At 45.4% G+C, this 22,316-nt stretch overlaps 1 protein-coding gene across 1 annotated transcript in view; it reads right to left on the bottom strand.

Moving 5' to 3' along the window:
- Window positions 1-22,316, bottom strand: part of LOC141148088 (solute carrier family 15 member 2-like) — a 58,449-nt gene that overhangs the window by 2,484 nt on the left and 33,649 nt on the right. The window contains exons 13-23 of the mRNA XM_073635241.1: window positions 20,977-21,021; window positions 20,696-20,728; window positions 17,465-17,553; window positions 17,296-17,377; window positions 15,572-15,706; window positions 12,284-12,436; window positions 7,709-7,755; window positions 3,524-3,631; window positions 3,314-3,407; window positions 714-866; window positions 178-282 (exon numbers count right to left, since the gene is read on the bottom strand). Of these exons, the coding sequence (XP_073491342.1) occupies window positions 178-282; window positions 714-866; window positions 3,314-3,407; window positions 3,524-3,631; window positions 7,709-7,755; window positions 12,284-12,436; window positions 15,572-15,706; window positions 17,296-17,377; window positions 17,465-17,553; window positions 20,696-20,728; window positions 20,977-21,021 (1,044 nt within the window). The remainder of the gene's footprint in view (window positions 1-177; window positions 283-713; window positions 867-3,313; window positions 3,408-3,523; window positions 3,632-7,708; window positions 7,756-12,283; window positions 12,437-15,571; window positions 15,707-17,295; window positions 17,378-17,464; window positions 17,554-20,695; window positions 20,729-20,976; window positions 21,022-22,316) is intronic.

Here is a 22,316-nt window from a genome sequence, read left to right as displayed (position 1 = left end):
GATGAGAATTTTAGCCTTGAATCCTCATTTGCGGACACCGGCGTTCGCCCCGCACATTTGCCACCGGCAAAGTTTATTACCGCAGCAAAAAAATAAAAGTGATGAGATGGAAGCCACACATGGGACACTATCTGTATCCAGACTCATATTTGTATCGAAGTTGAGAATTCACGTTACCTGTTCCATGGATCCGGCCTCAGCCACAATAAGCACGATGACGTTGCCAAAAGCCACCGTGAGCAGCCACCCGGCCTGGAGGACGGACTTCATACTGGCTGGAGCCTGGGAGCCGGGAGACACAAAGAGGACTGGTCACAAGTCAACATTTTGCACCTTCAGTGCCAAGAATCTAATATGACATTGCCAACTTTATCTATTACTTTATATACTGTAATATATATCTTCGAAGGTGGTTGTGGGGGGTGTCACTAACAAAGGTACCACAAACTATATCCTTAAAAGGAAACTCCACCCAAAACAACGAAAGCCCACAACGCTTAGCCCTTCACCCCAGCAATTAACTTTACCATCTGAGGTTAACACCAATCCTAAATCCTCCCTCCGGCCTTCCCTTCAGTCTTGCACAGTTGTAGAGGATCCTGTCAGGAAGTTTAATGCCCTGGGTGGAGTCCCACCTTTTACCCCATGTGTACCCCATGTGTACCTTCCAGCAGGTGCAGGGTGAGACCTATTAACTCATTGTCAGCTGTTACCTGGGCGTAGGAGAAGTCTAAGCCGGTGACTGAGAACATGACCTCTCCGGCGCTCAGTAGGAAGTATTGCGGGATCTGCCACGCCACGTGCATGCTGTTTGCATCGATGTCCTCCACCTTGTAGGCTTTTATTTCTTTCTTGGTGTCATCCACCTGATTAGAAAAGTTCACATGTGAGATGGAAATATCCAACAGCTGATGCTGAGCTAATACATATTTGGTTTGTAGGAAGAAAAAAAAAAGAATAGAGACCATAGCCGTCAACTGTCCCAGATTGGGGCAATCCCACACCTTGCACCTTAGTCCAAATAATGATGTGTCCTGGACCATATCTGGGGATCACAATGTTACCCTAATAAATTCTATTTTTATTTATTTCAGGTACTTATATAGCACCGTCAATTTACGCAGCGCTTTACATATACATTGTACATTCACATCAGTCCCTACCCTCAAGGAGCTTACAATCTAAGGTCCCTAACTCACATTCATACATACTAGGGACAATTTAGACAGGATCCAATTAACCTCCCAGCATGTCTTTGGAGTGTGGGAGGAAACCCACGCAGGCACAGGGAGAACATGCAAACTCCAGGCAGGTAGTGTCGTGGTTGGGATTCGAACCAGCGACCCTTCTTACTGCTAGGTGAGAGTGCTAACACTACACCACTGTGCCACCCGATTCATTAGGATGATTTGGGGCAGTACATGGGTAGTCCCTGCATAATTAGAAACAGGGTTTGGATGGGTTCAATCTAGTGAGTGGGCCAAAACACTGGGCGGGCCAAAGGCAGACCGTGGGCGGGGTTGTGTCCCGGGAACCGGTACTGAAAAGTTGGTGCGTATTTAAGACCATTCTGCAGATTCTAATTGTGGAGATGGTTAGATCGCTAAACATTGATAGTAGCAATTCTGTTCTGCAAGTCTGATCGGAGTAGGATATAATGGAAACAATGTATCAAATCAAAGCTTGAAATGTCCTTAAAACACAGTGTAAAGATTATATAGATGGGAAACTTAGGTATTCTCAATATAACCAATGTTGCTATACTGGGCATGAATATCTTGGCATTGAAGGGTTAAGCAGATCAAGCATTGTGCACTATTGAGATCAAAACCACCCATCTGGAGGAAAACTGGGTCCCTCAAGCTGCAACCAAGCTACAAGTCCCAGCACAGCTGCTGCGCAGAAAATCAGAGAGACACACTATTTGGCCAAAGCTATGTGAACCCCCCTCCAGATGATGGAGTTCAGGTGTCTCCAACGAAGGGTCCTGATAATACTCCATCATACAAAAGGTATTGGAGACAATTGTGCTCTTCCAACCTTGTGGTAACAGTTTGGTGAAGACCCTTTTCTGTTCCACCATGGCTGCACCCCCTCTATGTACAAAGCCAGCTCCATAAAGAATTGGGTTGACCAGTTTGGTGTGGAGGAACTTGAGTGGTCTGCACAGAGCCCAGCCCTCAACCCGACTGAACACCTTTAGGATTAATTAAAAACCAATAGTGAGCCAGGCCTGGCTCGCTCCACCCTAATTCATCCCAAAGGTGTTCTATCGGGTTAAGGTCAGTCGAGTTCCTCCATCCCAAACTCGCTCATCCATGTCTTTATGGACCTTGCTTTGTGCACTGGTCCAAATCATTTGGTGGTGGTGGGGGGGGGATTATGGTGGGGGGTTGTTTTTCAGGGGTTGGGCTTGACCCCTTAGTTCCAATGAAGGGAACTCTTAAGGTGTCAGCATACCAAGACATTTTGGACAATTTCATGCTCCCAACTTTGTGGGAACGGTTTGGGGATGATCCCTTCCTTTTCCAACATGACTGCCCACCAGTGCACAAAGCAAGGTCAATAAAGACATGGATGAGCGAGTTTGGGGTGGAGGAACATGACTGGCCTTCTCGTCCAACATCAGTGCCTGTCCTCACAAATGCGCTTCAGGAAGAATAGTAAAACATTCCCATAGACACACACACACAGCCTTCCCAGCGTTTTGTGATGGTCAGGTGTTCATAAATGTTTGGTCATATGGTGTATAAAAAAACAAAGTGAACATACACTATATTGTCAAAAGTATTGGGACACTTGTCTATATACACACACATGAACTTTAACCTTTAGCCTTCCCAGAAGAGTTGAAGCTGTTATAGCTGCAAAGGGTGGGCCAACTCAATATTGAACCCTACGGACTAAAGCTGGCCATACACTATACAATTTTCCTGTTCAACTTTCCTTTAGATTTACCAAAACCATATAATATGAGGTCAAACCTAAACCCTTTCAATTTGTATGCAATCAGACAGGCCCTTGCACTACATAGTTGAAGGTAAATCTAAAGGAAATTGAATCAGAAAATTGTATAGTGTATGGCCAGCCTAAGACTGGGATGCCATTAAAGTTCATGTGTGTGTAAAGGCTGGAGTCCCAATACTTTTTCCCAATACTTGTTTCTATATGTGAAAACTTTGTATGTTTTTCTATTTTTTTTTTAATTAAAATGTATTATAGAAAAAAAATAGTGAAAAATAAAATTGATTCTGCTATCAATAACGGGGCTGTAGGATCCTCAGGGAGGTAAGAAAGCCAAAGTGTTACTCACCTCCCTCAGTACTGCTGTGTATGCTGCACCAAAGTCCAGTAGACCCAGGTCAATCTTGTGTTCCACTCCTTTGTAAGTCACGGCTAGGTTGGTGCTGGTGGGAGAATAATCAATAAGAGGACACTGTATACAGGCAGTGAAAAGATCTGACTAGCCATCTATTAGGCCGGGGGGGTTGGTTAAAATCAGAAACTCAATATTGAAACTCACAAAGCTCTTTTCTGGGTGAGATATTCCGATATTTCGTTGTTAGTAACATTGATCTTTGCATCGGCAATTTGGATATTGTAGACAGTTTCTGGGAGCAAATTGATGAATCTGCAAGAGGCAGGAAATCAGAAATGAGCCAATGATAAACGAGCCCATATAGAATGCATCATACAACATACACATAACAAAACACTGTGCTGGGGAGAGGTTTAGGCCCCTTTCACACTGGGGCGGGGGTGGCGTCGGCGGTAAAGCACCGCTATTGTAAGCGGCACTTTACCGTCAGTATGCAGCCACTAGCGGGGCGGTTTTAACCCCCGCTAGCGGCCGAGAAAGGGTTAAAAAAACACCGTAAAGCGCCTCTGCAGAGGCGCTTTGCCGGCGGTATAGCCGTGCCGTCCCATTGATTTCAATGGGCAGGAGCGATAAAGGAGCGGTATACACTCCGCTCCTTCACCGCCCTGAAGATGCTGCTAGCAGGACTTTTTTTACCGTCCTGCCAGTGCATCGCTCCAGTGTGAAAGCCCTCGGGGCTTTCACACTGGAATGAAAGCAGCGGCACTTTCGGGTCGGTTTGCAGGCGCTATTATTAGCGCAATAGCGCCTGCAAACCGCCTCAGTGTGAAAGGACCCTAAGGCTCCATTCACACTAGCGCGTTTTTTGATGCATTTTGCATTTTGCAGAAATGCATGGGAATTTTTTAACATGGGTTCCTATGGAACATGTTCACATCAATGCTTTTTTGTATCTCAGCGTTTTTGGAAAGGGTCGGGGACTTTTTTTCATGCAAAAAGCAGCGTTTTGCATGTAATGGTTTTCAATGGACAAGCATCAAAAACGCAAGTGCAGCGTTTTTGCAGCGTTTTTGATGCGTTTTTGGTGCGTTTTTACCGTTTTTTTTTTATTTTTTTTAATTTTTTTTTTTTGTAATTTTTTTGTAAGACTGTAAAAAAAATGAAAAAAAAAAAAAAAAAAAAACGCAAAACGCAAATCGCGGCAAAAACGCGGCAAAAACGCGGCTCAAAAACGTGGCAAGCATGAAAAAAAAACCTCCAAAAACGCTCAAAAGCAACATGCATAGGTGTGAATGGAGCCTAAGGCTCCATTCACACTAGCGCGTTTTTTTATGCATTTTGCATTTTGCAGAAATGCACGGGAATTTTTTAACATGGGTTCCTATGGAACATGTTCACATCAATGCCTTTTTGTTTCTCTGCATTTTTGGAAAGGGTCGGGGACTTTTTTTCATGCAAAAAGCAGCGTTTTGCATGTAATGGATTTCAATGGACAAGCATCAAAAACGCAAGTGCACCGTTTTTGCAGCGTTTTTGATGCGTTTTTGATGCGTTTTTGCGTTTTTTTTTTTTAAATCTTTTTTAAATTTTTTTTTTAGACTGTAAAAAAAAACTGTAAAAAAAAAAACGCAAAACGCAAATCGCGGCAAAAACGCCGCAAAAACGCTGCTCAAAAACGTGGCAAGCATGAAAAAAAAACCTTCAAAAACGCCCAAAAGCAACATGCATAGGTGTGAATCGAGCCTTATGGGGGGCTGGAGGGGTATTTAAACTAGGACTGGGGGGGCTGGTAAATTAGAATATAATGGGGCAGACAGGTCAGTCAGGGGTGGAATATGGACTATGGCAGGTGATAAGAAGGTTACCATGTTACAATCAACCATTGGAAAGTATAATACATTTGTACTACAAAAAAAAAAGTAAAATAAAATAAACAATGCAAAATGCGATTAAGAATTAAAAGCCAAAAATCGAAAACGGCTGCACATCCAAATATCCAACTTTATTGAACTTTAAAAGCAAATAGATAACAGCACTATGACACCGTGAGGACAGCAAGGTAAGTCAATGTGTTTTGTGCATCATGACTGTGATAATAAAGTGCGTAAATGTGTAACATTTTACGTTACATGTTTATGATCATCATTTATACTAGAAATAGAGAGATTAAAAGTACCATTATTTATAAACATTGAACAGACAGGAGATAGAGAGATACAAAGTAACATTGTTTATAAACATTGATTAGATGGGAGATAGAGAGATACAAAATAACATTGTTTATAAGACCCCTTTCACACTGGGGCGTTTTTCAGGCGTTTTTTTAGGCGCTTTAGCGTTAAAAAAAGCGCCTGTAAAGCGCCTGAAAGAAGCCTCATCTGCAATCATAATGTGAAAGCCCAAGTGCTTTCACACTGAGGCGTTTTTCAGGTGCTTTAGCGTTAAAAAAAGCGCCTGTAAAGCGCCTGAAAGAAGCCTCCTCTGCAATCCCAATGTGAAAGCTCGAGTGCTTTCATACTGAGGCGTTTTTCAGGCGCTTTAGCGTTAAAAAAAATGCCTGTAAAGCGCCTGAAAGAAGCCTCCTCTGCAATCCCAATGTGAAAGGCCGAGTGCTTTAATACTGGGGCTCTGCGCTGGTAGGGTGTCAAAAAAAGTCCTTCAAGCAGCTTCTTTGCAGCGCTTTCGTGTTTTTGCCACCGGGCTGGGTGCGCCGATGGGCCGAACCCTTTCACACTGCCAGCACCTGAAAAACGCCTGAAAAACGCCCCAGTGTGAGAAGGGTCTTAAGCGACGCTTTACCAGCATTTTTCGGGCGCTGGCAGTGTGAAAGGGCTCGGGCTTTCACATTGGGATTGCAGATGAGGCTTCTTTCAGGCTCTTTACAGACGCTTTTTTAACGCTAAAGCGCCTGAAAAACGCCCTAGTGTGAAAGGGGTCTAAACATTGATCAGACAGGAGAGAGAGAGAGATACAAAGTAACATTGTTTATAAATATTGGTCAGACGTGAGAAAGATACAAAGTAACATTGTTTATAGACATTGTTCAGATGTGAGAGAGATACAAAGTAACATTGTTTATAAACATTGATCAGACGGGAGATAGAGAGCTACAAAGTAAGATTGTTTGAATTGAGCAGAACATCGCGCAAAAAAGCAACTTGTAGTGGAGATGTGAACCAACCCCATAGAGAATAATTGATTTTTTTCTCCTCCAGTGTTTTGGCGCATCAAGCTACAAAATGCTGAGGTGAGAATGGGGCCTAATCCCCCGTACACACAATCAGAAATTCCGTCAGAAAAATCTTGGATGGTTTTTCCGACAGAATTCCGCTCAAGCTTGCCTTGCATACAGACGGTCGCACAAAAGTTCTCTGAACTTTCGACCGTCAAGAACGCGGTGACGTACAACACTACGATGAGCCGAGAAAATGAAGTTCAATGCTTCCGAGCATGCATCGAATTGTTTCCGAGCATGCGTGATTTTTTGCGCGTCCGAATTGCATACAGACGATCGCATTTTCGGATAGGAACTTTTTCCGACCGAAAAATAGAGAACCTGCTCTCAATCTTTTGCTGGCTTGAATTCTGCCAGCAAAAGTCCGATGGAGCGTACACATGATCGTAATTTCTGACCAAAAGCTCACATCCGACTTTTGCTGGCAGAATTTCTGATCGTGTGTATGGGGCCTTAGTATAAAACTGGATTTCCGAGCTGGGAGCGCACGATTGTTTTGAATAGTTTGCTTATAAAAGTCAAAAAGGGATCTGTGATCTGTGCCTTGGCAAGGCTCTTCCTTCATTTACTGTAATCAGGTGTCACCGCTGCAGCTCAGCCAGCAAAATGCAGCATTGTCACCCTTTGGGCTGGCTGCCTTCTCAAGAACTGCAGTTCAGCATGGTGATGCCACAATTGGCTGTTCTTTCACCACTAACAAGCCCCATAGGTAGCCTGGCTCTACCCATCCCCACATCTATCTCCAGGCATGGCGTTACAGAAGATCTAGTTTTGTGGCAGGGCAGACGGATATTTGCTAATTCCCTCTAGCGTTGTCTAGGATTGCCAAATTGTATTTCTTGTTACAAAGATGCATGTATTTCCTTTGCTCCTCAGCTCCATCTAGTGGCCATATTGCAGTATTTTACCACTGCTCATATTAAAACATTTTTTCCCCAAGAGAAAACAGCCCAAAGAACATACGTTTTTCTCCACTTTGCATCGAACAAATGTAAATTCAGATTCACTGGACCAACGGCAATGCAATTCTTTCAAATAATCCACTAGGTGGATGTTTTCTACGCCTTTAGAACATTGATTCAATTGCCTTGTAGAGGTTTTGTGCAGAGAAACATTTATTTAATCTTCAATCATCAGACGATAGTAAGACGCACCTGACCCCTGCTAATCCATTTTCTGGCTTTTCATTGGGATCTGGGATCTACAGAGATAGAATTTTTATTTTGTTACACTGTAACTGTTCAGTACTAAAATACATTACAACTTATATGGATTATATGGAACTAAACAGCTCTATAATGTGTCAAATATTACTCAAAAATATCGGCATTGTATTGGCTAGTCAACACTAAAGCATTAAAATAAGATAAACAAATATATATACAGTATATATTTAAATATACCCATACAGTGCCTTGAAAAAGTATTCATACCCCTTGAAATTTTCCATATGTTGTGATGTTACAACCAAAAATGTAAATGTATTTTATTGGGATTTTATGTGATAGACCAACACAAAGTGTCACATAATTGTAAAGTGGAAGGAAAATGATAAATGATACAAATAAATATGTGAAAAGTGTGGGGGGGCATTTGTATGGCGCCCCCTCGGAGTCAATTTTTGTAGAACCCCCTTTCTCTGCAATTACAGCTACAAGTCTTTTTGGGGATGTCTCTACCAGCTTTGCACATCTAGAGAGGGACATTTCTGCCCATTCTTCTTTGCAGAATATCTCAAGCTCTGTCAGATCTGTGACTGGGCCATTCTAACACATGCAGGGGCGTAACTACCACCATAGCGACCCATGCGGGCGCTATGGGGCCTGCAGCCAAGTGGGGCCCAGTGAGGATAAGAGCACTGCCGGCACAGTCTCCCAGCCAGGGGAAGAGAGAGGAGAGGAAGAGGCGAGCTGTCCGTATCAGCAGAGAGCTGAATTGCCCGATGTAAGAGCTTTCATTAGAACTTCCAGTGTTCCCGGGGCTCACGTCACATAGCTCCACCTTTTGGCCCGGTGCCTTTGATAGACAGAACGCCGATCCAATGCGGGACATGTAAGGTCATCAAAGGCGTTGGGCCAAGAGGTGGGGCTATGTGACGATGAGCCCCCCGGGAAGAGAAGAAATTTAAATGAAAGCTATTACAGCGGGCAATCCCGCTCTCTGCTGATCCGGTGGCTTGCCTCTTCCTCTGCATAGGTGGGGCTGTATGGGGCACAGGCAGACCAGGCTGTATTGGGCACAGGTCACGCTGTATTGGGCACAGGTAACGCTGCATTGGGCACAGGTCACGCTGTATGTGGCACAGGTCACGCTGTATGTGGCACAGGTCACGCTGCATTGACACTAGGGCAGCTGGGGGGGGGGGCTGTTTGCACGGAGGCCCCATACAACATTTTGCTATGGGGCCCTGCTATTTCTAGTTACGCCCCTGAACACATGAATATGCTTTGATCTAAACCAGGGGTGCCCAACCTTTTGAGGAGCGAGGGCCACTTTATCGACTTGGTAACCGGTCGCGGGCCACAATGAGCGTAAAGGGGGGGTGGCAGGTCTGTGTCCACTCTGCATATGTAGAGCAGACACTGATGCAACCCGCTCTACCCTAAGGGCCCACCGATCTGCCCAGAGAGAAGGGGACAGATCCCCTTCTGTTTTTTTTTAAGGAGATAGGATTGCAGATAGGTGGGTGTAAACAGATACGAGTCCGTTTACATCTGCCACTCTATAGAGGTGAATGGAGGGTCCACCTGAAAAACAGACAGGTGGACCCGATCGGACCGATCATGTGAAAGGGGCCTAAGGCTGCTTTCACACTGATGCACAGTGGTTTACCTTCTCCTCAACTGACCTCAATCTTCATTTCTTCCTCAGGATTCCTGCAGCTGGCGGGTACTGCTGACAGGTGCTGGTACTGCTGGCTGGTACTGCTGGTGGGTACTGTTGACTGGTACTGCTGCTGCTGGCTGGTACTGGTACTGCTGACTGGTACTGCTGGCAGGTACTGGCACTGCTGGCTGGTACTGGTACTGCTGGTGGGTACTGCTGGCTAGTACTGCTGGTGGGTACTGGTACTGCTGGCTGGTACTGGTACTGATGACTGGTACTGCTGGTGGGTACTGGTACTGCAAGTGGGTACTGGTACTGCTGGCGGATACTGGTACTGCTGGATGGTACTGATTACTGGTGGCTGGTACTGGTACTGCTGGCGGGTACTGCTGGCTGGTACTGATGGTTTATACTGCTGGCTGGTACTGATGACTGGTATGGATGGTGGGTACTGGTTCTGCTGGCGGGTACTTCTGGCTGGTACTGGTACTGCTGGTTTATACTGCTGGCTGGTACTGATGACTGGTATGGATGGTGGGTACTGGTACTGCTGGCAGGTACTTCTGGCGGGTACTGGTACTGATGACTGGTACTACTGGCTGGTACTGGTACTGCTGGTTGGTACTTGTACTGTTGGTACTGGTACTGCTGGCTGGTACTGGTACTGCTGGTTGGTACTTGTACTGTTGGTACTGGTACTGCTGGTTGGTACTGGTACTGTTGGTTGGTACTGGTACTGCTGGCTGGTACTGGTACTGATACTGGTGGCTGCTGTCCCAGATCGAGGGTTCCTGTGTCCCGACCCGCCATCCCCGAGTATAATTGTGATAGAAGAATGCAGCTGCAGTAGAGAGCAGAGCCGATGCTTCCTGTCACAGGCGGAGTCACATTTGGTATCACTCCGCCTGTGAAGGAGTCGGCGCTATACAGGTGGCATTGGCTCTGCTTCCTCTAGCAGCGGCTCCATTCTTCGCACTAGTGCTTGGAGATGGCGGGTCAGGAACCCGCAATCTGGGCTTGCCGACCCGGCATCTTAGAGCAAGACATGGCGGGCCACATCATGTGGCATGCAGGTCAGCAGTTGGGTACCCCTGATCTAAACCATTCCATTGTAGCTCTGGCTGTGTGTTTCGGGTCGTTGTCCTGCTGGAAGGTGAACCTCCGCCCCAGTCTCAAGTCTTTTGCAGACTCTAACAGGTTTTCTTCTAAGATTGTCCTGTATTTGTCTCCACCCATCTTCCCATCAACTCTGACCAGCTTCCCTGTCCCTGCTGAAGAAAACCATCCCCACCACATGATGCTGCCACCACCATGTTTCACGGTGGGGATGGTGTGTTCAGGGTGATGTGCAGTGTTATTTTTCCCCCACACATAGCGTTTTGCTTTTAGGCCAAAAAGTTGAATTTTGGTCTCCTCTGACCAGAGCACCTTCTTCCACATGTTTGCTAAGTCCTCCACATGGCTTCTCACAAACTACAAACAGGACTTCTTTGACTTTCTTTCACCAATGTCTTTCTTCTTGTCACTCTTCCATAAAGGGCAGATTTGTGGAGAACACGACTAATAGTTGTCCTGTGGACAGATTCTCCCACCTGAGCTGTGGATCTCTGCAGCTCCTCCAGAGTTACCATGGACCTCTTGGCTCTTCTCTGATGAATATTCTCCTTGCCCGGCCGGTCAGTTTAGGTGGACGGCCATGTCTTGGTAGGTTTGCAGTTGTGCCATACTCTTTCCATTTTCGGATGATGGATTGAACAGAGCTCCGTGAGATGTTCAAACCTTGGGAGATTTTTTTTATAACCTAACCCTGCTTTATACTTCTCCACAACTTTATCCCTGACCTGTCTGGTGTGTTCCTTGGCCTTCATGATGCTGTTTGTTCACTAAGGTTCTCTAACAAACCTCTGAGGGCTTTACAGAACAGCCGTATTTATATTGAGATTACATTACACACAGGTGGATTCTATTTACTAATTAGGTGACTTCTGAAGGCAAATGGATCCTCTAGATTTTAGTTAGGGGTATCAGAATAAAGGGGGCTGAGCCCCCCCCCCCCCACACACACACACACTTTTCACAGATTTATTTGTATAATTTATCATTTTCCTTCCACTTCACAATTATGTGCCACTTTGTGTTGGTATATCACATAAAATCCCAATAAAATACATTTACGTTTTTGGTTGTAACTTGACAAAATGTGGAAAAGTTCAATGGGTATGAATACTTTTTCAAGGTCCTGTATATATTGTAGCAGTGGGACCCCGTGCTACTCAGAAGGTTGCTGGTTTACCGCCAGATTTTTGTAGAAGCAGGCACGCTGATTGCACGGCTGTGTGCTGGGCTATTAGTTGTGACCTGACTATGGGTCAGGGCTACACCCAACAGACAGGAGGTCTGTGCAGGGGAGTCAGGTGGACCCCCATCCTCTCCAGGAGTTAGAGAGGCTGCACGGGGGCAGCCAGAGCGTGGATGTCTGTAGGAGGCAGATTTAATCTTTAACAAGGCAGCAAGGAGCTGATCGGGAGTAAGCTAGGAGAGAGCTTGACTCTAAGGAAGTCTTTTGGTGTGAGGAGCAGGCCTGAACCAGCCGCGTGGCAAGAGAGTAAGCCAGGAGACTGTAGAATTCTGATTGTGCAAGTTACAGTAATGGTGGAACCCCCTGCTCGGGCTTCTGATGTCTTTTGTGAACTTTTCCGTTCTCTTAAATAAAAGTGGGCTACGATGCCCAAAAAAATACAGTTTTGGACTGGCGCACTCATTGAAAACGCACCTACCGCTTGAGTCTGCTCACCTCAATCTTACAATATATATTTCGTAAATAACACAAGTCAAACATATCCCCCCCTCTTCCTTCACAAACCCCTCATATATCACATGTAGTATATTTCTGCTCAACTTACCTTTGTACAGTACAGATCACCACCCGTATTTTTATCCACCAATAAGGAGTACGCGGTTTCCTCACGAATGTCTAAGCAGGAAATGCTTTGTCCCCCAATTTCTACATTCACATTTGTAGTGCCGGTGAAATTAACCTTCACGTAATTTGGGTCCTGTAGCAGCAAAACACACAGATATCATTAGGTTTGTCCACCAGAGGAGCTTACACTCTAAAGTCCCCTCCCCCTCCCCCACAGTCACACACTAATATTATCATGCATTTATATACCACAGTGCTGTACAGAGATCACTGAGCCAGTCACATCAGTCTCTGCACCAGAGGAGCTTCTCAACCAGGTGGTGCTGTTCTACAGGGTGCTGTTGGCTCACTCTCCTGTGATCTCAGCTGGAAGAAGCAGCAAGCCTGGGGCCTCTCATGCAGGCTTTTCCCAGGCAAGCATGGACCATGTTGGGGAAGATGAAGGTGGAGGCTCTCCAGAGGCACTGAGACCTACTCCATGTGCTCAAGCTGCAATGGATCCTTGGCCTGTCCATATGCAAGAGGAGTCCTTACCAGTGCTCCAGGATAAAGTGGTGAACAGACTTTGCCGCGTTGCTAAAGAGGAACAGAAACTTTCTGTCATGACAGAAGATCTCAGGAAAAAGAAATCTCTGCAAAGTAAGTCTGGAAACAGTAAGAGGGAAGTCTCCAAGCTGAAGCCTCTGGAGGAGGCATTGAGAAAGCAGGAAAAGTTGGTTGCTTCTTTGAAGGAAAGCACCGGTGTGAGAAAAGTGTGAGAATGAGGAGAGATTCCAACAGATGAAGGAGAGTGCCGGTGCCAGTACCAGCCAGAGGGTGGATGCAGCAGTAATGGCGACAGTATGGATGGGGGGTTGGGAAGTGGCTTCACATGGTGGCCCCAATACTACCCCTGTCTCAGGATCTGTTGCACCTGAGTCAGTATCCCTCCCCAGAAGCCTGGGTCATCTCAGGAGGAGGTTGAGTAAAATGGCGGATTGCTGCAGACCATTATAGAAATGGAATCTCCCTTGAGTGGCACCAACTCATCAGATGAAGATCATGGGAATGCAGGCATGTATCCAGACAGAGAAGTTTCTGCTGGCTGTGAGGAGTCCCACATGGACATGAACAGTGCAGAGCAGGAATGTCGCGTGAACATTGAAAATGCAGAGCAGGAATGTCGCATGACAAACCAGATTTCAGAGGTTCCTATGCAGCCAGTTAATGTGTCATCCGTCCCAGTTATGAACTATGCTAAGGCTGTGTTGGGACAAAGTTATGCTGCTGCTGGTGGTGAAAGGGAGCCAGTTGTGCGATTTTCACCTTCTTCCATTAAACGCAGTTTGAGCGTGTATGTAGGGACCAGCCAGACTGGAAGGGGCTTTGCCCCAAAGTTGTCTCATGTCAGCCCTTGATAAAGAATGTAACTATTCTGACAAGGAATGAGTCTATACCCCCCCCCGAGCATTTATGGCTCTGGTCGAGGAGGTTTGGTGAAACATTGTGTCCCCTAAAAAAGATTGAGGATGATAGAGGAATCTGGACGGGTGGGTGGTCGTTATCAATGAGGTTGAGTGTGTGTGGGAATGTGGTCCAGCATTTGTCCTCCTCTGCCTTTATTGGTAGAGAGAGGATTACTGTCTTCTACCCTGGTGAACCTAAGCTGTGCCATAAATGTGGAGTCAAGGGACATTTCTCCTCTAAATGTCCAGAACAGAAGGGCTCTTTGTGTCAGGAACTGGGGCATCTGGTGAGGGACTGTAACATCATTAAATGTAACCTATGTGATAAGGTTGGTCACCCTTATAGCCGGTGCCCTGAGGCTTTGCACAATAAGCCAGAGTTAGCGGAGGAATTTTTCCGTCTGGATGGAGAAGAGTCTGGGTTGGCGGAGGTTGTACCAGGGGATCCTAGTGTCTCTGTCCCATCAGAATCGTGTCTGTGATGCCCTCTGTGGTGTCAGTGTCCCCCCAGTCTGTGGTTCCCCAGTCAGTGTCAGAAAGTGTGGTTGTCAAGTCTGTGTCTGAACCTATTGTTTCTCCTAGTGTAGTGAAGGCAGTGGAGGGTGCTGGACCAGAGTGTATGGTGGTGCCAACCCCTCCTCGGCGTAGCAAAAGTGCAGATGGAGTGAGGGATGGATTGGATGATGGTGGAGGGGAGGTGGGAAGGGCATGAAGGTGGCTGGTGCATAATGCAAGGTGAATGATGTGGAAGTCGGGGCGAATGATGTGGGGGGGGGGTTTGGAATCGCATCCTGATGGCGATTAAATCTCAAAATGTTTCTTAGCCTGGATTGTGTTTGAGTTGAGGTTCGGGGTTTGTAGTTGTCATTAAAATATGTTTCTTTCTATGTTATCTTGTCAGGAAACGGTTTTCTTTATTTGCTAATGTAAGCACGCTTGTTTTTGTTTAGTTGTTTTTTTATTTTTGTTTAAATATGTTTTTATTAATGAACTGTATGTTTATATGATTTTTTAATTTTAAAAAATTCAACTCTAAAGTCCCCTCCCCCACAGTCACACACAATTATTATAATGCATTTATATAGCTCTGACATATACCGCAGCGCTGTACAGAGATCACTGAGCCAGTCACATCAGTCTCTGTACCAGAGGAGCTTACACTCTAAAGTCCCCTCCCCCACAGTCACACACTATTATGCCGCGTAAACACGGAATTTCCAACAACAAATGTTCGATGTGAGCTTGTTGTCGGAAATTCCGACCGTGCGTAGGCTCCGTCGGACACTTTCCGTCGGAAACTCCGACAAACAAAATTTGAGATCTGGATCTCAAATTTTCCGACAACAAAATTTCCCTTTTCGGAAAATCCGATCGTGTGTACACAATCCCGAAGCACAAAGTTTCACACATGCTCGGAATCAAGAATTTCCGACAACATTTGTGTGACCGTGTGTATGCAAGACAAGTTTGAGTCAACATCCGTCGGGAAAAAAAACATGGATTTTGTTGTCGGAATGTGCGATCGTGTGTACGCGGCATTATTATTATTATACATTTATATAGCTCTGACATATACCGCAGTGCTGTACAGAGATTACTGAGCCAGTCACATCAGTCTCAATACTCATTTCTCTTCCCAGTGACACTAGTGGAAAAGATGAAGTGGGGGGGGGGTCACTGGGACAATTAAACCCTCCGCCACACGACTACACTCCATCCAGAATGAAAAGAGTACAGTCTGGAGTTCCCCTTTAATTTCACCGTTCTGCACGTTCATTCCCCTCCCCTGTGTCATGTGACTGCACAGGTGGCGCGTCTCTTACCTGGAAATCTCCGACGATCAGTGATGGCTGTGTGAACGGAGAATTGTTTGGAACCCGAACGGTGGCGGCTTGGTCTGCAAAGTTCAGAACCTGCACAGTGGCCTCTCCCGCCTTTGGAACGAGTGGATTCGTCTCCTGGAATGCCGGAATAGAAAGAAATGGAAATAGTTTAACTATGTAAAGTGGTTGTAAACTCTCCATACACCCAGTGAAGTGACTGGCCTCAGGTCACACACAGAAACAAATCCTGCATAAGTTGTACTCGTTTATCTGCACTCTTCTCTTCTCTTCTGCACAGCCAAAGTGCAGAATTTATACAGCTTGTCCGAGCTGTCAGAGGTCACCCAGGGCGAAGATGGTGAATTGTCCCCCCCCCCCCAACCTGTCAAGTGAAGTCCCCAGTAGAGTCCTCCTTTACATCAGGTGTCCCCAATAATATCCTCCTTTACATCAAGTGTCCCCAATAGAGTCCTCCTTTAAGTCAAGCGTCCCCATTAGAGTCTCCCGTTACATCAGGTGTCCCCAATAGAGTCCCCCCTTACATCAGATGTCCCCAATAGTATACCCCTTTACATCAGGTGCCCCCAATAAAGTCCCCCCTTTACATCAGATGTCCCCAAAAGAGTCCCCCTTTACATCAGGTGTCCCCAATAGAGTCATCCTTTACATCAGGTGTTCCCAATAGTATCCCGTTTCCATCAGGTGTCCCCAATAGAGTCCCCCTTTACATCAGGTGTTCCCAATAGTCCTCCTTTACATCAGGTGTCCCCAAAAGAGTCCTCCTTTACATCAGGTGTCCCCAACAGAGTCCCACTTTACATCAGGTGTCCCCAAAAGTGTCCCTCTTTACATCGGGTGTCCCCAACCAATACAGTCCCCTTTTACATCAAGCTTTCGTAATAGAGTCCCCCTTTACATCAGGTGTTCCCAATAGTCCTCCTTTACATCAGGTGTCCCCAATAGAGTCCCCCTTTACTCTAGGTGTCCCCAATAGAGTCCCCCTTTATATCAGGTGTCCCCAATAGAGTCCCCCTTTACAGCAGGGGTTCCAAATAGAGTCCACCTTTACATCAAGTATTCCCAGTAGAGTCCCCTTTATATCAGGTGTCCCTAATAGAGTCCCCCTTTACATCAGGTGTTCCAATACTTCCGAGTTGCCACCCCTTTCCCCCTTGTACTCTGTACTCACAGAATCTCCTTTCTCCTGTCATGTGAGAGGTCACAAGACAGAGGGAGAGAGGAAGAAGTACACGGTCCGCCCTCCTTCCGCAGCAGCGCCACGCTGAGACTGAGGACAGTTCTCTTTCTCAGCTCCGGGTCTTCTGCACCCCATGCAGGCTGGATGGAGGAGAAGGCCAAATCCTCCCTCCAGCAGCAGCTATTGGCTCCTTCTGACAGGAGTGACACTGCAGCCACTTGTGTCAGCGAGGAGCGGGACGAGCGGCCATTTTTTTTTTATTTTGTTGTCCTGAGCAAGTTTTAATGCTTTTACTGTTGATGGGCTCACTACCTCTGCTGGAAGTCTGCTCCACATATCCACTACTCTTTCAGTAATATACTTTAGTTAGTATTGAACTATCCTCCTGTTGCAGGTAAGGATCCACCTAAACCTGGTCTGAAAAATGCCCCCACCCTTTAAACCGAACTTGTAGAAGTATTAGAAGTCTACATTGTATTACTTTTAGTAACAGGAAGCAGATAAGCCACATGAGACTTTAACTCACATTTATTTTGATCTCCACAACAGTGGCAACAGCGAACGCCAGAGCGGCCAGCAGCATGCCGATGGCCATCTTTGCGATGGGGCTGCGGAGAGGAGGAATAATTACAGGTGAATGGGTGGCCCACAGATACACCGAGCAATCACTGCAATGACCGGACATTGTTACTCACTGGAAGTTGATCTTGCAAAGCTTGACGAGAGGGTAGATCCCCAGATCAAATACCGGGACCAGAATGAGGATCAGAAGTGGGTTCAGGACCTGGAGAGATAAGACATTCTATTACCACCACTCTGCTTACATGGAAGATCTAAATCTCATAAAATAACTCATTCAGTTCCTGCAATAATGTATTTCATGGGCACCATACTGACTCCATGTACATTGTTTTGCCTTAGGGAATCAGAAAGGAATTTTATTTCCCATGGACCATGCTCAATAAGGGGTTTTTTTGCCTTCCTTGTGATAAACCTTGGACCAATGGACCATGCCCCAGAAGTCGTCAACTCTGACGAAACACGTTGGAAGGAGCTACGTACGGTGATGTCATCACGCAACCCCAAGTGTCCCCGGGAGTGCGATTCGCCCGTTTATAACCAGCGTTGTTGAGTCTTTACATGTGTAAGTGCAATTACTTTGCTTTAATACATTACATTATTATTATTATACAGGATTTATATAGCCCCAACAGTTTACGTAGCGCTTTACAACTTGAGGGTAGACAGTACAAATACAATACACTTTGATACAGTAGGAATCAGAGGGCCCTGCTCCTTAGAGCTTACATTATCAGGGGTTTTATACTGTGTGGAGCACATGGTCTCCTTTCTTTTCCCAACATGGTGTTTATAGGATGCCGAATTGAGGAATAGGTGATATATGGTGTTCCTGTTGGTGGTTCTAAAGGTGGTGGAGATTCACTTGGAGTGGGATTAATAGTATTTAAATTCTGGACATTTTTTTGCACAATCTGGCTTTTTGAAACTTTTTTCATTTAATCTGGTTTATTGTGTGTAATATGCGTGTTATAGATGATATATATATATATATATATATATATATATATATATATATATATATATATATATATATATATATAAATACTTGATTAGCAAAGCACATTTTGGTATGCTAATATTGCCGTGAAGTCAGCAAGTTATGCCCCCAAGAGGAGATTCTAATTATTCTTATTAATTTTAATAATATTAATTATTATTAGTATAGTTAGAGTGGGCTGACCTTGGAAGAACTAATAATGTGAGGTCAGAATGGGCCCCTTACACTGAACAAGGTGCCACACGCAGAGGGAGGTACTATATCTGATATTAATCCTTAACATGCCATTTCCTCTGTTGGCTATGGTTTACAATATCCTCTGCAAAAGAGCAGCCTGATTCAGCCCGGGTTCACACCACAACGGGCTGCGGATCGCACAGGAGCGCTGTGCGTCCCTGTTCCACGTTTCAGGGACGAATCAGGGCCGATTCAATGCCTGAATTCGGCCCTGAAACGCAGCCAAAGACGCACACCGTTTTTGTGCAGTGCGCTCCGCAGCCACCCCGGAGATATGTGAACCGGCTCCATAGGGAGCCAGTCACATTCTCCTGCTATGCGAATTAGATGTGCGTTTCCGCACATCTAATTCGCATAGGTGTGAACCCGGGCTCAGAGTATTTTCCCTTGCATTCTCTCAATACAACTCTTCCTTGGGCCAGTTGATAACCTCCCATGGCTTCCAATATGACCTCTACACCAACATCCCATGGCATCTAATACGACCTCCTACATGGCCATCGCATGGCTCCCAATACCACCTCTACACCAACATTCCATGGCTTCCAATACAACCTCTAAACCGACATCCTATGGCTTCCAATACTACCTCTATGCCGACACCCAATGGCTCCCAATGCCACCTCTACACTGATATCCCATGACATCCAATACGACCTTTACACCAACATCCCATGGCTTCCAATATCACCTCTATGCCGACATCCCATGACTTCCAATACCACCTCTACATTGATATCTCATGGCTTCCAATGCCACCTTTACACAACCATCCTATGGCTTCCAATACCACCTCTACACCAACGGCACCCAGATCTGCCTCTCTACTCCCCAGCTCACCCCCTCGATCTCCTCACGTATCACAAAGTAACTGAGCAACATATCAGTATGGATGTCACACCATATTTACATAGTTGGTAAAGTTTAATAAAGACATCAGTCCATCCAGTTCAACCTGTGGTGTGTGTGTGTTAGTGAGTTTATGTCAATAATAAATCCCATATCCCTTTATGTTGCTATTGTTAAGATAGCCATCTAATTGTTTTTTGAAACTATCGACACTCCCTGCTGATACCACTGCTTGTGGAAGGGAGTTCCACATCCTTACCGCTCTCACAGTAGTGAACCCTCTACATAGTTTAAGGTTAAACCACTTCCTCAAACTCAATCACTGGCTAAATCTTGTCACCTCAACTTCTGTAACATTTCCATAATTTGCTCCTTTTTAACTAACGGCACCACTAAACAACTTATTACCTCCCACCTTGACTACTGCAACTCTCTTCTTACTGGCCAACCTCTATAGACTGTCCCCTCTTCAATCTTTAGTGAAAGCTGCTACTAACCTTAATAATCAATCTATAACTGCTGCTCCTCTTTGCCAATCCCTCCACTGGCTTCCCTTAGCTCAACATATACAACTCAGAATACTAAGAACAACCTACAAAGCCACCTACAACTCTCCCCAGAGCTACAACACCCACCTCATCCCCACATATCACCCAAATGGTCCACCCCGCTCTTCCCAGGACTTCCTGCTCTCTGGTCCCCTTGTTACCTCCTCCTTTGCCCTCCTCCAGGACTTCTTCATAGCCTCTTCCATCCTCTGGAACTTCCCACCCAATCTGTCTGGTTATCCTCTACCCTGTCCGCCTTTAGGTGATCCCTGAAAACTACCCCACCTCTAACCGAAAACTGTACTTTGGTTACCTCCATCAGCTTATCCCCCACAACTATTACCTTTTGCACCACTTCCTCCTGACTTTAGATTGTAAGCTCCATGATCAGAGCCCTCCTAATCCTTCTGTATCTCATTGTATTGTAACTGTACCGTCTCCCTTTATATTGTAGGGTGCTGCGCACACTGTTGGTGCTATCTACATCCTGTATAATGATATTTATGCCATTTTACTGAGCCCTGATGAAGAGGTTGTGGCCCTTGAAACGCGTTGGCTGTCCTTTTGTTCTTTTTATTGTTACCAGCTGAACAATTAAAACACTTGGACTCTCAATGATTTTTGTTTGTCTCTTTCTATGACTTATTATTCTTTTAAAACATTAACTGCCAGGTGAGTAACACAGTGATAAAAGTACAATGACTGTTCCATACCTGTATCTGGTCCGGCTGAATGACAAATGCAGTCTGTAAACAGAATTGATAATAAATAATTAATCAGCATTCACAGGTGATATTGGGGGATGGAGGGGGGGGGGGGGGGTTGGGGGCTGGGGAGGGGGATACAAATGTTTCAATGTTACATTATCTTGAAAACGCAATTGTCTAACGAATTCCCAGACAAGGGTGGAAATGGTGGTTTAGCGAATGAATGTGAATATGGGGGTCACAATCTGGATACAGGGACTGAACTGGGAAAATAAATCTTCACTTACGAAATCGGCGTTCATTCTTGTAGCCTGAAGAGTCCATCGTGATCCCTGAAGAGTAACAGATATGGGAGGTTAATTGTCTCTGGTCTAAATTGTAGATTGGAAGCTCCTCGGGGGTGTGGGCTGCTGCCAGGATGTCTATAACAAAATCTAAGGAGCGACCTGATCTGTGATTGGAAATGACAGGTGACGGGACCCTAAATGTCCCCCAACTGAGGTGATGTCCCCGTGTGATGAATGCACAGTAGGGTTGCCACCTCGTCCCTTTAACCACTTCAGCCCAGGGACGTTTTACCCCCTCTTAATGACCAGGCATTTTGTTTGCAACACGGCACTGCGTTACTTTTACTGACAATTGCGCCGTCATGCAACGCTGTACCCAAATAAAATTAATGTCCTTTTTTTCCCACAAATAGCTTTCTTTTGGTGGTATTTGATCACCTCTGCGGTGTTTATTTTTTGTGCTATAAACAAAAAAAGAGCGACAATTTTGAAAAAAAAAAAAAAAACAATAATTTTTACTTTCTGCTATAAAAAATATCCAATAAAAAAATTTTTAAAAATTAAATTTTTTCTGCTACATGCTTTTGGTAAAAAAAATCCCAATAAGCGTTTATTGATTTGTTTGCGCAAATGTTATTGCGTCTACAAACCATGGGATATTTTTATTTATTTATTTTTTTCTACTAGTAATGGCGGCGATCAGCGATTTTTAGCAGGACCGCGACATTGCATTGGCCAAATTGGACATCTGACACTTTTTCGGAAACGAGTGACATTATTACAGTGATCGGTGCTAAAAATATACACTGTCACTGTACTAATGACACTGGCAGGGAAGGGGTTGGTGTGACTGGGTGAAGACAGATCTCTATTTTCTTCCCTGTCAGAACGGCGATCTGCCTTGTTTATATAGGCAGATCGACGTTCTGCCTCTCTGGAGAATGATCGTGGATAGCCGGCCCGTCTGACCCATTTATTGGCTCCCCCTCTGTCCAATCAGCGCGCGTGCGCGCCTTCAACGGCGTATGCGTGCCCTCCCAGTGTCTATTGCACGAAATGACGTACAGGTACGTTGTTTCGCGCAATAAAGTGGACCTGACGCAGTACATCTGCGGTAGGCGGTCTGGAAGAGGTTAAACCCGAACACATATGAATTGCACAGGTTCTGTGGCTGATTAAGGTGGAAATTAAACTCACTTAGTGCCTTATCTGCATTAAACCCGAGTAATTCATATGTGTTCCGGGTTTAGAGGGATGAGGTGGCTCAGTCGCTGCAGATTCGCCATTAGTAGGGCTACCAGAATCTCATGAAGTCTTCTGCTCCTCCCTCACTGTCCAAT

This window comes from Aquarana catesbeiana, linkage group LG06, assembly GCF_042186555.1.
Source record: "Aquarana catesbeiana isolate 2022-GZ linkage group LG06, ASM4218655v1, whole genome shotgun sequence".
In the NCBI taxonomy this organism is placed as follows: domain Eukaryota; kingdom Metazoa; phylum Chordata; class Amphibia; order Anura; family Ranidae; genus Aquarana; species Aquarana catesbeiana.
The sequence above is the reverse complement of the archived record's forward strand: the minus strand, read 5'-3'. Positions and strand labels throughout refer to the sequence as shown.